Source organism: Anolis sagrei, chromosome 2 (genome assembly GCF_037176765.1).
Source record: "Anolis sagrei isolate rAnoSag1 chromosome 2, rAnoSag1.mat, whole genome shotgun sequence".
NCBI lineage: Eukaryota > Metazoa > Chordata > Lepidosauria > Squamata > Dactyloidae > Anolis > Anolis sagrei.
Window position 1 is genome coordinate 245,009,244 of NC_090022.1, and position 13,936 is coordinate 245,023,179.

The 13,936-nt window shown below is 39.2% G+C and overlaps 1 protein-coding gene across 2 annotated transcripts in view; it reads left to right on the forward strand.

The window, feature by feature from the left end:
• The first annotated feature begins 2,937 nt into the window (after positions 1 to 2,937).
• Positions 2,938 to 13,936, forward strand: part of REEP5 (receptor accessory protein 5) — a 33,601-nt gene continuing 22,602 nt past the window's right edge. The window contains exons 1-2 of one of the 2 annotated variants that reach the window (XM_060761903.2): positions 2,938 to 3,243; positions 7,526 to 7,619. In XM_060761903.2, the coding sequence (XP_060617886.1) occupies positions 3,126 to 3,243; positions 7,526 to 7,619 (212 nt within the window). In that variant the 5' untranslated portion in view covers positions 2,938 to 3,125. Of the gene's footprint in view, positions 3,244 to 7,194; positions 7,265 to 7,525; positions 7,620 to 13,936 lie in introns of those variants that run through there. The other variant, XM_067464491.1, reaches the window with a different exon arrangement.

Genomic DNA, 13,936 nt, shown 5'->3' on the forward strand with positions numbered 1-13,936 from the left:
ATCTGATCTCAGGTTATCTGCTTTGAACTGGATTATATGAGTCTCCACTTCCAGATAATCTGGAATAAGAAGATAATCTGGGATCAGATCCCAGGATATAGGGCAGTGGTTGCCCCTAGGCTCTGTTGTTTTCTTTCTAGAGAGGCTAAGAGTGCATCAGGATGTAATTGGATACCCACATATTAATTGCCAAGACTCCACGCTATAGGATCCTTGGAGTTGTAGTTTTGCAAGCTCTTTCCCTTTCTTTACCAAACTACAAGTTCAGGATTCCCCAGCATTATGCTGTGTTTATGTATTTTAATCATTTTGTAACCTGCCTCGAGCCATGAGGAGAGGTGGGTAAGAAATAAAAACATATTATTATTATTATTATTATTATTATTATTATTATTATTATTATTATTATATGAATCTACACTGTCATATTTTATTTATTCATTCATTCATTTATTTACAGTATTTATATACCACCTTTCTCACCCTAGTGGGACTCAAAGCAGTATTTACCGCTTTATCTCTCCCTACGGAGACTCAAAGTGACTCACAATTAAAAACATTACAATAAAACTTAAAATATACAAATATACAATGATAAAACAGTATTTTTATTATTATATATTATTATATATTATTAGTAGTAGTGATGCAATAGGTTAAACCTTGTGCCAGCAAGACTGAAGACTGCTAGGTCGGAGGTTCAAATCTGGGGAGAGCTTCCTCTGTCAGCTCCACCTCCCCATGTGGGGACATGAGAGAAGCCTCCCACAAGGATGCAAAACATCAAAATATCCGGGAGTCCCCTGGGCAATGTCCTTGCAGGCGGCCAAGTCACTCCTGACACAAAAAAAATGGTATTATAATTAATATATTAGTGTTATTATACTATTGATTTGTTATTTTATATTTGTTATGGTGTATTTTGTTATTGTGTGTTTATTATGTTGTATTATTTTGGGCCTGGCCTCATGTTAGCCGCCCCTAAAACCCCTTTGGGGAGATGATGGCGAGTTATAAATAAAGTTTATTATTATTATTATTATTATTATTATTATTATTATTATTACAATATTATTATTATATATTATATTGTGTTATTGTTAGTATTATATTGTATTCAATTATTATTATTATTAGTTATATTGCGTATGTTATATAATATGTTTCGTCTTAAGTTTTTTTGGGGGGGTTTTTTGGCATTGAATGTTTTGACATTTTTGTTATTTCTGGTGAACTGCCCTGAGTCCCTTCAGGGAGAGAGGGCAGTCTATAAATAAATTATTATTATTATTATTATTATTATTACAATATTATTATTATATATTATTATATTGTGTTATTGTTAGTATTATAGTGTATTCAATTATTATTATTATTATTATTAGTTATATTGAGTATATTTTATTATATGTTTTGTCTTAAGTGTTTTTTATTTGTTTGTTTTTTTGGCATTGAATGTTTTGACATTTTTGTTATTTCTGGTGAACTGCCCTGAGTCCCTTCAGGGAGAGAGGGCGGTCTATAAGTAAATTATTATTATTATTATTATTATTATATACATACAATATATTAGCACAGCACAATATTAGTCTTATGTATTATTATAATGTACTATATTACTATATTGCAATATTATTAGTAATGTATATTAGTCTTACATATTATTATAATGTACTATATTACTATACTGCAATATTATTAGTTATATATATTAGTCTTATATATTATTATGATGTATTATATTACTATACTGCAATATTATTAGTTATATATATATATATATATATATATATATATATAATGTTGTAAATATTTGCGATGTATCGTGTCTGTTGACTGTTTTTTACCCATTGGTTTGATATGTTATTGTTGTTTTGGCATTGAATGTTTGCCATTGTGATTATTCTCCCTTAGGGAGATAGAGCAAGTTATAAATAAATTATTATTATTATTATTATTATTATTATAGGTACATACAATATATTAGCATAGCATAATATTAGTCTTATCTATTATTATAATGTACTATATTACTATATTGCAATATTATTAGTAATATATATTAGTCTTATCTATTATTATAATGTACGATATTACTATGCTGCAATATTATTAGACATATATATATGTATATATATATATATATATATATATATAATATGTTGTAAATATTTGTGATGTATCATGTCTGTTGACTCTGTTTTTTACCCATTGGTTTGATTTGTTATTGTTGTTTTGGCATTGAATGTTTGCCATTGTGTTTATTCTCCCCTGGGGAGATAGAGCAAGTTATAAATAAATTATTATTATTATTATTATTATTATTAATATTATATGTACATATAATATATTAGTATAGCATAATATTAGTCTTATCTATTATTATAATGTACTATATTACTATACTGCAATATTATTAGTAATATATATTAGTCTTATGTATTATTATAATGTACTATATTACTATATTGCAATATGAATAGTAATGTATATTAGTCTTATATATTTTTATAATGTACTATATTACTATACTGCAATATTATTAGTTATATTTATATGTTGTGTCTATTGAGTCTGTTTTGTACCCATTAGTTCGATTTGTATTTTATGTGGCGGTGTTGAAGGGGCCTTAGTGGGTGCATCTACACTGTGGGATGAATGCGGTTTGATACCATTGGCATGGTTCAAGGCTTTGGAATCCTGAGAGAGCTGCATTTTCGCCCTCTTGGGCAGAGAAGGCGGAAGACCTTATAGAGGCAGAACAACAAGCATTGAGCCACTGGCTGTTAGAAGCGGTGCCAAACAGTGTAGCAGAGGGAGTTTGGGCAACACAATGTAGCAGAGGCTGGGTGGGTCTTTGAAGGGTGTTTGGTTGTCATTTTCTGGCAGCGAAAGCCAAGAAGGGAGGGGCGGGCGGGACTTGGAGGCGCCCACGTGCTTGGGGGGACCCGTCTCCTTCTGCCTCGCCTCCAAGCCGCCTCCCCTTCTCCTTCTTCTTGCAGCCAAGCGGGCCTAGAGAGAGAGAGAGAGAGAGAGAGGTGGAAGAGGAGAAAGAAGGAAGGCAGGAGAAGAAGAGGAGCCCTTTCCCCGCTTTCTTCGGCCCTTTCCTTCCCCTGGTGGCCACCATGACGGCGTCGATGCGGGAGAGGTTCGACAAGTTCCTCCACGAGAAGAACTGCCTGACCAACGTCTTGGAGAAGATCGAGGCCAAGACGGGCGTCAATAGGACCTACGTGGCCATCGGTGAGCCCAGGCCCAGGGAGGGAGGGAGAGAGGGAGGGAGCTCCCCACTCGCCAAACCCCTTCATTCTCCCGTTAATTGGGGAGGCTCCGGTGTTTGGGGAAAGGGAGGGGCACGCTTGGCCGGTTTCCGTTCAGATTTCATAACCTGTGTGTATTTCTTCGCCTTATCTTGGATCCCACAAGCAGCCCCCCCCCTCCTCCCACTGCCCAGAAAATGCAAATTCATATCCAGCTTGTAAGGCCTCTTCTGCCATCATCTATGGCACAATGAGAGGCAGGCAGGGATTTTGGGTAGTTACTACAGTGTGTTTTAATATTGCTTATCTTTCATGACACAGAAGATAGTTAATGTCTATCTATTATATATATACACACATATATAAGGTATACACACACACACACACATATATATATATAAGGTAAGATATTTAATATCTATATTATGCACACACATATATAAGGTAAGATATTCAATGTCTATAATATGCATACACATATATAAGGGATATACACACACATATTTAAGGTGAGATATTTAATGTCAATCTATCTAGGCTGGGATTTTGGGTAGTTCTTACAGTGTATTTTAATATTGCTTATCTTTCATGGCACAGAAGATATTTAATGTCTATTATATATACACACACACACATATGAGGTATATACACACATATAAGGTATGATATTTAATGTCTATTATATACACACATACACATATATAAGGTATATACACACATATAAGGTATACACACACACACACATATAAGGTATGATATTTAATGGCTATCTATTATATATATACACACATATATAAGATATATACACACATATATAAGGTAAGATATGTAATGTCTATTATACACACAGACACATATAAGGTATACACACACACACACACATATATAAAGTATGATATTTAATATCTATCTACACACACATATATAAGGTAAGATAATGTCTATCTATTATACACACACACATACATATATAAGGTAAAGGTTTTCCCCTGACATTAAGTCTAGTCATGTCTGGCTCTGGGGATTGATGCTCATCTCCATTTCTAAGCCAAAGAGCCAGTGTTGTCTAAAGACGCCTCTTAGGTCATGTGGCCGGCATGACTACATGGAGCGCCATTACTTTCTCACCAGAGTAGTACCAATTGATCTTCTCACATTTGCATGTTTTCAAACAGCTAGTTTGACAGGAGCTGGGGCTACCAGCAGGAGCTCACCCCATTCCCCAGATTTGAACTGCCGACCTTTCGGTTAGCAAGTTCAGCTCAGCAGTTTAACCTGCTGCACCACCGGGAGCTCCATACACACACACACACACACACACACACTTTCAGGAACTCCTGTTGTTTGGATTGTATCCCCACATATTTGCTGCTTTCCTCACCTAGATTTGTTTATATTCCTGCTTTAAGGCACTCTTTGCTTTTTTGATTGTATTATAACCAAATTTGCCATCAAGATTGAGAGGAAACCTGGGATAAATATGAAGTAAACAATAAATAAGGGGAACCAAAGTGGCAGCTGACTTGCAGAGGGAATGTTGGCCCAAGGCCATGCCTTTCGCCTGAAGGCCTTTCTGCTTTTCTCCCCTTTTGGGGCCTTGAGAAGGGGGCCCTTGGTGTTTCTTTCAAAGGTAATTTAATTAGGCTCTCACCCTTGAAGTATCCATTGAGCTTTGCTTAATGATCAGCAAGGTTCTCAGCATGTTATCTGGTATTTTGGATATTTGAATCTATGGATGTAGAATTTGGTGATGTGGAATACTGATTGTATGCTCCAACCCACCCTAATGACAGCCCAGAGCAGACCCATTAAAGCAGGCAGGGGCAAACTTTGGCCTTCCAGGTGTTATTGTGGGAGTTGAAGTCCAAAAACACCTGAAAGGCCAAAGGTTTCCCATGCATGCATTAAAGCTTCCATTCTTGTAAATCCTACCAATTTGGTACCTCTTTCCTAGGAAGGTGCATCTACACCAGTGGTTCCCAACCTTTTTTTTTTTTTTTTTTAACCAGGGACCACTTTCCAACATTAGTACCAAAGAGGTTACAAATCAGGTTTTGGTCAACTTTAGCTTCGGTTTGGTTATTTGGGGTGCTGATTCAGAAAATTGCATTGGATAGATCACATCAGCTGTAATTTCTGATACAGAACATATGCCATCCAGTAGTCGCCATCTGCTCGCCCACAGAAAACCATATTTAATAATCTAGAGCCGTAGACCTTACTTTAGGTTTCGCGGCCCATCAGTGGGCCGTGACACACAGGTTGGGAACCACCGATCTACACTGTAATTCATGCAATTCAACATCACTTTAACTGCCATGGCTCAATGTTATGGAATTGTGCTTTTACAAGATCTTTAGCCTCCTCTGCCAAGGAGTTCTGGTACTTCACAAAACTACAACTCCCAGGATTCCATGTCAATTAAAGTGGTGTTAAACTGCATTAACTTTACAGCATAGAGTACTATACAGCGGCGCTCCATGCAGTCATGCTGGCCACATGACCTTGGAGGTGTCTACAGACAATGCTGGCTCTTCAGCTTAGAAATGGAGATGAGCACCACCCCCTAGAGTCCAACATGAGTAGACTTAAGGGGAAACCTTTACCTATAGATGGAGCTGAGTTGGGATTATCATTTGGATTTAAGTCCCTGGGCTTTAGCACCTGCCTCCGTCTTGCACAACGTTTAACAAAAGAGGAGCATATGGACAATATGCCTTCAGAGAAGAGAGAGAGCAGCTGCTCGAGGGAGTTTGGGATTGAATGTCCCAACAGCAGCAGCAGACTGGGCTGGTTGTTCTCTAGTTACAATAACCACTTCCTTCCCTTTGCTTCTTCCTCTGAAAGACTTCTCATAAGACATGTCACAGCCAAATACTTTTAGGAGGGAGATCTAGTTAGAAGAGAGATGCAGAATCCATGGATACAGAAGGCAGTACGTTCCTCACCACCCAACCCAGACTAGATCAGACCCATTGAGGTCACTATTCATGTGAACCCTATTGATTCAGTGCATCTAGTTGCGAGTCGTGTTTGTATCTTAGCACCTGTCTCTCTCATGCATGACATTTACAGGAGAGGAGCATATGGCTATATGCCTTCAGAGGGGAGATAGAGCAGCTGCTTGAGGGAGTGTTGGGATTGAATGTCCCAGCAGCAGCAGCAAACCGGGCTGGTTGCTCTGCAGGTATAATAACAAGTTCCTTCCTTCTCCTTTTCCCATAAGACATGTCAAACCCAGATCCCTTTTAGGAGGGAAATCTAGTTAGAAAAGGGACACAAAATCCATGGATTCATAGGACCATGGAGGGGAGAGAGGCATAAGAGCCATACGATGTCTGGTTTCAGAGAATTGGCCGTCTGCAAGGACGTTGCCCAGGAGCTGCCTGGATGTTTTGATGTTTTATCATCCTCGCGGGAGGCTTCTCTTATGTCCCTGCATGGGGAGCTGGAGCTGACAGAGGGAGCTCATCCACACGCTCCCAGGATTCGAACCTACAACCTGTCAATCTTCAGTTCTGCCAGCACAAGGGTTTAATCCATTGTGCCACCGGAAACTTGAAACTTGTAGTTTCTCAAGTCGTTCCTGACACCTAAAAAAAAGTTCAGAGGAGAGCTAGATCATCTGCTAGATTCAGTCAGAGCATTGGGATTGAATGCCCCGAAAGCAGCAAAGCAGGATGGTTATACTAACCAGTTTCTTCTCTTCCGCTTCCCCCTTTCTCCTCTGAAAGATTTGTCACAAGACATGTCAAAACCACATTCTTTTCAGAAGGGAAGTCAAGTTAGAAGTGGGCCCTAAATAGTCGAGAGTGAATTGACCTTATTCCAATGGCTTTTGGGGAAATCCCGGATGTTTGTGGTGAATCAGGGAGAAGAGGAGGAGAGAAGCAAAGAGAGTTAGTTACTCCCACTGGAGGGGAATTGCCTGCTGACGTGTCTGGGCAGAACAATGGAGCTTCCCGTACCTCCCCAATTTGGCACGTATCCCTTCAGTCTTACAGGTTAGCTTCTGTTTGCATCCCTGTCCTCCCTCACCCTCCAACTCCGAAACTTGTCAATCAGGATGTAGCGCTTCAATTCCCTTTCGGTTCCAGGCGACTGGAGCTGGGGCTGGGCCCTGTGGAAGGGATCTGCCAAGTTTCCTCCGGCCTCTTCCACGGGAAAAGCGCTTCTGCTTTATGTAACCAAGCAGAGCTTTACACTCTGTGTGTGTTAAATAGGCATGCCCTCCCAACTGACTGGCTTTCTGTTTCCTCTCGTAGCCATTTTTGCTGCACTGGCCATCTATCTGGTGATCGGTTATGGGGCATCCCTGCTTTGCAACTTGATCGGGTTTGCTTACCCTGCATACATCTCGTAAGTATCCCTCTTCATGCTGGAGCTGTACTTGAAACAAGTAACTTGGGAATGGACATGCTAAGGACAAGTGTATATATATATCTATATATCTATATATATATAGTGAAGCTGCTAACCAGTGTTTCTCAACCTTCCTAATGGCACGACCCCTTAATGTTGTGGTGACCCCCAACCATAAAATTATTTTCATTACTACTTCATAACTGTGATTTTGCTACTGTTATGAATTGTAATGTAAATATGTGATATGCAGGATTTATTTTCATTCACTGGCCCAAATTTGGCACAAATACCCAATATGCCCAAATTTGAATACTGGTGGGATTGGGGGGTGGATTGATTTTGTCATTTGGGAGTTGTAGTTGCTGGGATTTATAGTTAACCTACAATCAAAGTGCATTCTGAACTCCACCAATGATAGAACTGAACCAAACTTGGCACGCAGAATTCCCATGATCAATAGAAAATACTGGAAGGGTTTAGTGGGCATTGACCTTAAGTTTTGGAGTTGTAGTTCACCTAAATCCAGAGAGCACTGTGGACTCAAACAATGATGTATCTGGACCAAACTTGGCACAAATGCTCAATATGCCCAAATGCGAATACTGATGGAGTTTGGGGAAAATCAACCTTGACATTTGGGAGTTGTAGTTGCTGGGATTTATAGTTCACCTACAATCATTTAGAACCCACCAATGATAGAATTGGGCCAAACGTCCCACACCGAACCCCCATGGTTAATAGAAAATACTGTTTTCTGATGGTCTTTGGTGACCCCTCTGACACCCCCTCACAACCCCCCCCCCCCCAGGGGTCCTAACCCTGCAGGTTGAGAAACACTGTACTAAACCATCAATGGGCTGCTGTATTGCAGTTATTATTTAGGCAGAGTCTGAATTTGACACATCTGTTATCTAAATAGGTCTCTCACAGAAGGTGTGTGGAAGTGGGGGGCATGCCCACTTCTCCATCGATAGCCAAGTTATCACGCTGAACTTGCTGCTGTTTTTTGGCACAAGTGCTGTAAAACCCCTTGTGAGGAGCAGGCAGATGGATCGTGAAATTGTGGTGAGATGTTCTCATGACATCTCTTGGCTAGAAATCTGTCGTGAAGCTTTTAGGAGTGCCACAGCTCACTCTCGGAGTGAAAGGTTACCTCTGCAATATCTCTTCTGATGAAATTATTGGCTGTGTTCCCTGAAACATTGATGATATCACTATGAAACTGCTTAGCAGATATTTCAGCATGTGTGTTGGGCAGGGAGGAGTGGGAATTCAAGTGTTTACCTTGTATCTGTATTGTTTCTCTGTGTTAGCTGCATATAAGAATTTTAAAAATATACAAAAAGGACAATTTACTCCATGTGGAAATAATTGGATTCTTTTTTTTTACCTCACGGCACATGACTAATGGGGGAAAGTTGGTACAGCAGGCAATAATTAGGCCACACCTTAACATAACAGAAAAAAAGCTGTGAGGAGCTTGTTGGTGATCTTGAAATGAGCCCTGCATTGCGTAAGAGTGGTGAGAATTATATTTGTTAAATGTCCTGTGAAGGGGAATAGTACAGAGGAGTGGTTCTTTGCTTTATTCTCCTTCCCATCTAAGGAGTCTTCTTCTCTGGAGGGATTTAAAGAGAAGCCGAATGGCCATCTGTTACACTTTGATTGTGTATCCCTGCAGGGCTGAATGTTTAAGATCTTCCGGGAGGCCCTGCTCTCGGTTCTAGCTCCTTTGCAGGCACGACTGGTGGGGAAGAGAGACAGGGCCTACTCAGTGGTGGTCCCTTGGCTATGGAAGTCTCTCCCCAGCAAAATGAGATCAGCTCCCTCCCTCCTGACCTTTAGGCAGAAATTAAAAACATGGCTGTGGGATCAAGCCTTTGGACAGTAATTTCAGTGCAATGAGTAGATATGGGATAAATGCAACTGTGACTGGAATAGCTCTTGGACTATGATTTTGGATTGGGTGGTTTTAATAATTGGTTCTCTAATATTTAGATGTTTTTAACTTTATGTTTTTATGCGGCATTGAATTGTTGCCTATTTGTAAGCTGCTCGGAGTGAGAGAGGGTGGGGTATAAATATAGTAAATAAATAAATAAATAGTCCTCCACGTGTTCCTAAGCACCTCTGTAGACAAGAAAAACATGGGCAGAATCATACATTGGTAGGGAGATGAGAGTAATCTAATCCAATCCTCTATTCATTCCTCAACAACTTCAGCCTCAAGGCAGAGGTTGTCCACATGGAATTGCAAGCACATATGAAACCATATGGCTGGAGTTTTTTCTATCATCTGATGCCCCTTTATGATATCATTTCGTAGTCATCAGTGAGTCATAAATGTATTGAGATTTTAGGTCATATTCCTGCATGTGCATATTTATTTTGTGCTCCATAGAGGACGTTTCATTCATAATTCTGCCAGCTATAGGCTGATCAGTTACAGATAATAATTCTAGTTATACTTTTTCAGCTACTGATATACAGCACAACTCCCTTACCCATAGATTCAGTATCCACAGTTTCACTTATGCTCCAAAAAATACTCCATGCTACAGGGAAAGGTTTCAGGGCCTCTTTACGTCATCCAGTGTGATTCTGTGGTATGCTTTTGGCCCGAGTATAATCAAAATAGAGCCCCCTGGTGGCGCAGTGGGTTAAACAGCTGAGCCGCTGAACTTGCTGACTGAAAGGTTGGCAGTTCGAATCCAGGTAGTGGGGTGAGCTCCTGCTGCTAGGCAACCTACTAGTTCAAAAACATGCAAATGTGAGTAGATCAATAGATACCTCTTCTGCCGGAAGGTAATGGTGCTTCATGCAGTCATGCCGGCCACATGACCTTGGAAGTGTCTACGGACAGCGCCGACTCTTTGGCTTAGAAAGGGAGATGAGCACTATCCCCCAGAGTTGGACACAACTAGACTTAATGTCAGGGGAAACATTTACCTTTACCTTATAATCAATATATAGGATTCATTGTTGTCCATGGTTTCTGGTGTCCATAGGAGGAGCGTGTCGTATGGATACAGAGGTTGTGCTGTAATGCTGTCTTTATAGACATTCAATGAAATGTGTCTGTGCAGGTGGCTGAAAAATATAGTGTGTGATCCCTATGATGAAAGTTCTTATATATTAGTGGTAAAAAGCGATGTGATGTGGTCCATGCTTGGAACACCTAATGTCTTTTTCTTTACTTAAAAGCAACAATAGGGAAGTGATGAAATGCCATAGGAAGGGGAGCTTTCTTCCTTTCTTCCTGTTTCATTCATGACTGTAAAACTGCTTATGGCCACAGTGGGGGAAAGGACGACAGATAAGACACGAATCCTTGTATTCTACTGGTCCACACTACCAGAATAATACCCACTTCGCTATACAAGTGAAAGGCTTAAACTCTCCCTTCATCTGGCACTGTGACATATCTGAATCCCTACCCCTTATATTCACAGGAAAAGATATCAAGAGATCGTGCTATAGATCTCCCACCTCTGTGTAAAGTTCACTTCTAAAGAGAGTATTAAAGGGAGATCTCCTTGTGTGTTTATAAACAGTAGCTACCCAGTACAGTGGCATCATCACATTTAGCAGTTTGCCTGTTTGTGCCTTATGTATAATTTCCCCTCCATTGACATTTTCACTGTTTTTATGGAAGTCAAGGCTTCTGGGAATTGAAGTCCGTGTTGGAAATAGCCACCTTACATCTCTCCACTAACTGTTTGTAAATGTTTATAATTGTTAACCTATAGTGTGTGTACATTTTGGTTTGCCAGTTTGACTGAACCTCTTTGGTGTGGGAGGGGCTTCAGACACAGGACTCCATTTTTGTTATACAGTGTGCTTTTAGACCTCAATGGAGGAGGATGCAGTTTGTCTCTTTTTTTACTTCAGTTTCTCTTTTCTGACTTTTATCTCTGAGTGCATATTTTAACTAAGAGGTTTTAAGGGAGTGTATATCTTTTGGGCAACTGCAAATTTCATCTTCAAAGAAACAACCATCCTCTGCTAACCCCACACACACATATATATAGGCATGTCTTTATCATTGGCAGATTAAAGACATGGTTCTTCAGTTTAACAGCTGTGTTACCTGTGTGCCATTACATGAATGCTTATGAATATAACTTGTTCAAAGAGTTGACTTCTAACAAGGTCATCCTTTGCTTGACTAGTGGTTTTCGAAAGGTGGTCTCCACATGTTCATGGAGGTTCATATTTGCCAAACGGATGTGACATCATTTTTTACCTTTTAAATAAGTTTATGGTGTGGTTATTTCATATAGGTCATGGAATTTCCAATGTCCAGAATATCTGGGAGACTAGAATTTGGAAATCCATCTCATTTATTTCATATTGTTTCAAATGCCAGGATCCATGTTTTCAGCTACCAGTAGTCAAGTCCTCTATCTGTAATTATATTAATCAAGCCTATGAACAGAACTGTGTCTCACCTTTTCTGTCATTTTCCTGCCATATATGTTTCTTGGCACATGATACAATGTTTATATCTGTGAAGCATTTTGTTGCGTAGCAGTGGGTACAGCAAATGCAAAAATGTTTAATGTATTGTTGAAGGTTTCATGGCCTGAATCACTGGGTTGTTGTAGGCTTCTTGGACTGTATGTCCATGTTTTGGAAGCATTCTCTCCTGACATTTCGCCTGAGGATGCTTGCCACAGATGCAGGCGAAATGTCAGGAGAGAATGCTTCTAGAACATGGCCATTCAGCCTGAAAAACCTACAACAACCCAGCAAAAATTTTTGTTTCTTTTCCTCTTCTGTGTAGCATTTGCTCTGAGTTGCTTGGCATGGTATCACCTCCCAAAGCTGTTCCCATTATGTGTTTCCATAGTTATATTCTTTTAAATAGTTGCATGCTACAATGTACGTGTTTCTGAAGCTACGCCATTGGGACTCATTCATTGAGGTAGCAATATTCTTCCCTTACAAACAGGAACAACAGCCAATATTGAAAATGTACACAAACGACAGTGTGTTTTTTTGTATTTAATCAGAATAAGCCCCACTTGGAATTCAGTGGGATTTACTCCCAAGAAGATATGTATAAGATTGAAAGGAAATGACAAACAAAATAGGAAATGGGAGGAAGATAAGAAGTGGTAGTACTAAATTTTGAAGAATGGGATGTCATTTTGATAGTCTCTATAGTGGCATCCACAAGGAGATTCCAATAATGACAACATCTGTATTATCTGTATTAAATCACACACTCTTCTTAGTAGGCCTTCCTGACAGAAGTCCAATCCCCGCTCCCCACTTTTAATTTAAAATAGGGGTCACTCATAACTGTTGGAAATGGCAACCTTCTACAAGCCTCCTATACTAGTTATTTGTTCTGTATATAATTTGGATTGCTTACTATATTGTATGTATATTTTGATATGCAGCTTTCCCTTAACTCTATGTTGTTTGAGGTCGTGGGAGGGACTACAAACCATGAGACTAGATCTAGGACTATTCAGACTGAGACTCCCTTTTAGAAATCACTTTGTATCAGAAGCAGTACAGAAGAGTCAGTGTCAGTATGCTTCAGTGTGTAATCAGTCTATATTGAGTCAATGTTCAGTAATGTATTAGACTGAAGAGAGCGCCAGTCTGTATGCAACAAAGAAGAGACTGAAACAGAATGCTTTAGAGAACTTACTGTTTAAACTCTCAACCAATAAGAAATATACTTGTATGCAGAATATATGAAGTTTGTAAGTAAATCAACTATGTTACTTTTAATGAAAACTACCTATTTTTGGTCTCTGGAGAGCATGATTTAAAAGCAATATATTTTATGGGAGAGTAGATTTTTTTGGGCAACTGAAATAACACTTCTGAAGATCTGCTATACATTTTATGCATTGGCATATCTTTGTTCCTAACAGTTCAGAGAGATAACTAGGTATATCAGTCTAACAACTCAGTAACCTAATTTGTTTTCATGAATACTAGTGGATATTTACCACTAAGGAGATTATTCACTCAAATGAGTATTTAACTCTTATCTGGAAAATCATATTTTACAAAAGGGTTATGATAATTCCAAATAGTGTAAATGCCAATTAATCTCCAAAAGGATCATGATTCCAAAAGACTATGGAGATGTCTGGTTTCCCAAAAGGTTATGAACTCTAAAAGGTCTTATTTTCCAAAAATAACAATAGCCTATGTGATATTGTGGTTTGAGTGTTGAATTAGGAATCTGGAGACCAGGATTGGAATGCCTTCTCAGTTATGGAAACCTACTTGGTGATCTTGGGCAATTCACACTCTCTCAGCTTTAGAGAAATGCAGTAGCAAAA